At 36.9% G+C, this 2963-nt stretch overlaps 1 protein-coding gene across 1 annotated transcript in view; it reads left to right on the top strand.

The window, feature by feature from the left end:
- The window catches only part of LOC106468257 (hillarin-like), a 42730-nt gene extending 40106 nt beyond the window's left edge, over positions 1 to 2624 (top strand). Inside the window, exon 7 of the mRNA XM_013928679.2 lies at positions 1131 to 2624. Coding sequence (XP_013784133.1) covers positions 1131 to 2235 — 1105 coding nt within the window. The 3' untranslated portion in view covers positions 2236 to 2624. The remainder of the gene's footprint in view (positions 1 to 1130) is intronic.
- Positions 2625 to 2963: the final 339 nt, after the last annotated feature.

Genomic DNA, 2963 nt, shown 5'->3' with positions numbered 1-2963 from the left:
TATAATGTAATGTAATATACACAGTTAAGGATGCTCAAAGAGTGGTAGAGGCCTCGATTAGGGCCCTCGAATCGCAATCTGCGACTTGCGGGTTCGAATTCCCGTTCTACCAAATCAGCCATGAAGGTGTTATAATGTGACGGTTAATCCCACTATTCGTTCGTAAAAGAATAGCCCAAGAGTTGGCAGTGGTTGGTGAGGACTAGCTGCCTTCCTTCTAGTCTTACACTGCTAAATTAGCGACGGCTAGCACAAATAGCCCTCGTGGAGCTTTGCGCGAAATTCAAAGCAAACAAACCGGAGTGGTAGAGAACGCTGTCTTGTGTAGCATTTAGACGAATGGTTTTCAATTCCGTTAAAATATCAACTTCTTTTAAATCGATTATTTATTTTGATGAACATAAAGCTAAAATCGAGTGACATTTCTTTGTGTTTAGTGTATGTACAAACTGAAGTTCGAAATACACATATCAAGTTTTAACAAATGTTGCTCATGGATGAGGACCACTAGACAATAAACTTTCGCCCAGGTGTGGTTTAGTAGTTAATTGCCTAAACTGTGAATCCGAGGGTTATGGTTCGCAACACGTTGCCATAAAAATACCCTTCACACTTTGAAGTCGTGGTTACGCTAGAATAATTACCATTCCAGTTATTATCCTGTCCTATCCAAATATTTTGTAAGATGAAAGTAAACCAAGAGTTGTCAGGGGGCGCTGTTGACTAGCTACCTTACCTCTAATCTAGCAGTTTAAAATAAGGGATGACTATTCCCAGATAATCCTCTACATAGCTTTGCGCGGAAATTCTGGAACAAATAAATAAGCTTCATCTCTCAAATAAAGTACTCAGTAACCTTAAGAATTCAGTTGATGTTGTCTTGGACTAATGGAATATCGTGGATTATTCAGTTTTTTAGCTGTGTGCCCCTGCTGAAATTTGGTTAATAAATATTTAATAAAAAGTAATTCATTTGACATGTTGAATAAAAAATAAAGAAACTTTAAAGTGTTTAGAATAAACATCGAACGTCTTCTGAACAAGGGTATACGAAAAACGTTTTACACTTAGTGAATGGCTATGAATGGTCATTTTTGTCAACAGACTAATTCATATATGTTTTGTTATAGCTATGCTGGACTTCACTGCGTTGTAATCAAAGGTTATTCGAAGAGCGCTGGTTATCAACCAGGTGTACTATTTGAAGACAATCGTTTCCGAAACTCCTGGAATGCCGTATACGTTGCTGGAGCATGGCGTTTTGTGCAGTGTAACTGGGGTGCTCGGCATCTGGTGAACGCTAAAGAAGTTCCCAAGCCAGGTAGCAAGAACAAAGAAGATTCTTTACGATACGAATATGACGACCATTATTTTCTTACGGATCCCAAAGAGTTCATTTATGAATTCTTCCCTCTTCAAACAGAGTGGCAGCTGTTAAAAAGACCAATTAGCTTAAGAGATTTTGAAACTCTTCCTTTCGTGCGGTCACTGTTCTTCCGATATGGTTTATACATGTCTGACGAAGAAACCAAGGCAGTATTATACACTGATAGCAGTGGCGCCATCACGGTTCGAATTGGAATGCCGTACCATATGTCATCGAGTCTAATATTCCATTACAATTTAAAATTCTTTGATAGCGATATCACCACGTATGATGGTGTAAGCCTCAAGAGATTTGTTATGCAGTCCGTTGTAGACAACGTTGTATCGTTCAGAGTACACGCTCCATGCGGTGGTGCTTTTTTACTGGATGTTTTTGCTAACGCTGTCACTCCTCAAGAGTATCTTACTGGAGAACCAATGAAATTCAAGAGCGTTTGTAAGTTTAAAATTGTCTGTGAAGATCTTCAAACGGTAATGGTCCCTTTACCAGACTGTGCTAGCGGAGAATGGGGACCCATGAAGGCAATCAGATTGTTTGGTCTTATTCCTCTCACTCATGACGACGCATTGATCTTTTCTGCCCGTGATTTGGAGGTCCAGTTTCGAATGTCGCGCCCTCTTACGGACTTTATAGCAACTCTACATAAAAATGGGACGGAGGAGAAGACATTATCAAAATACGTGTCTCATGCAATAGATGGCGAGATGGTCACCTTCTTTGTGACCTTTCCAGAGGAAGGACAATATGGCATGGACATTTACACGCGGGAGATGACCTCTAGCTCTGCAACCTCTGATAAACACTTGCTGACTCATTGCTGTAAATACCTGATAAATAGCAGGCGCTAATATTTAATGAACAGTTTCATCCCAGCTAGGAAAAAAGAAGAGAAGAAAATAAAAAACAAGACAATTTTCTTTTGGCATACTCCATCTAACTTGTTGTAATGAGACTTCAACAATAGACAAAACAAAATTATTACTTATCCAATGTTTATATGTATTTTAAAATCAGATAAGAATCAGGATTTATTAAATTGACCTGTACACGAGTTCAGATTTACAATATTTAGCTCTGAAAATATATTTACCCCTTATTTTGAATTACTTTTGATTACCAATTAATGTGACTTTACATGTATCTAAGAGAGAAATTATTATAATTGCTAAAATGCTTGTTCTCAATTAATGCTTAATTAATTAATTGTGTAAATGAATGCTCAAACTGAAAGATAGCCCAAGAAAATCTTGGGCGTAACTTTAAAGATCTTGTAATCTTGGGAAGTAGGCCAAGTATATATATATATAACTAAATGCAATCCTAAAATTATAATAATTCAAATAATCAACGAATGAGGTAGAAGAATCATTCAAAATGTTTGTTATTTTGCTTCATATGTCATAACACAATCTTTAAGCTTTAAAATATAACTTTTAGTCTGAATGTAATGTAAGAAGAATTTGCATACAATGTCAGTTGGCAAAAGTTTTACATAAGAATAAGACTACAAAGTTACCGAACAAACTTGCAATATGAAAAGACCAAAAGCTGCTGCTTAAGTATTATTACTTACACG

The sequence above is a fragment of the Limulus polyphemus genome, unplaced genomic scaffold (genome assembly GCF_000517525.1).
Source record: "Limulus polyphemus unplaced genomic scaffold, Limulus_polyphemus-2.1.2 Scaffold86, whole genome shotgun sequence".
NCBI classification, from domain to species: Eukaryota; Metazoa; Arthropoda; class Merostomata; order Xiphosura; family Limulidae; genus Limulus; species Limulus polyphemus.
This window is presented reverse-complemented; position numbering and strand designations above follow the sequence as displayed.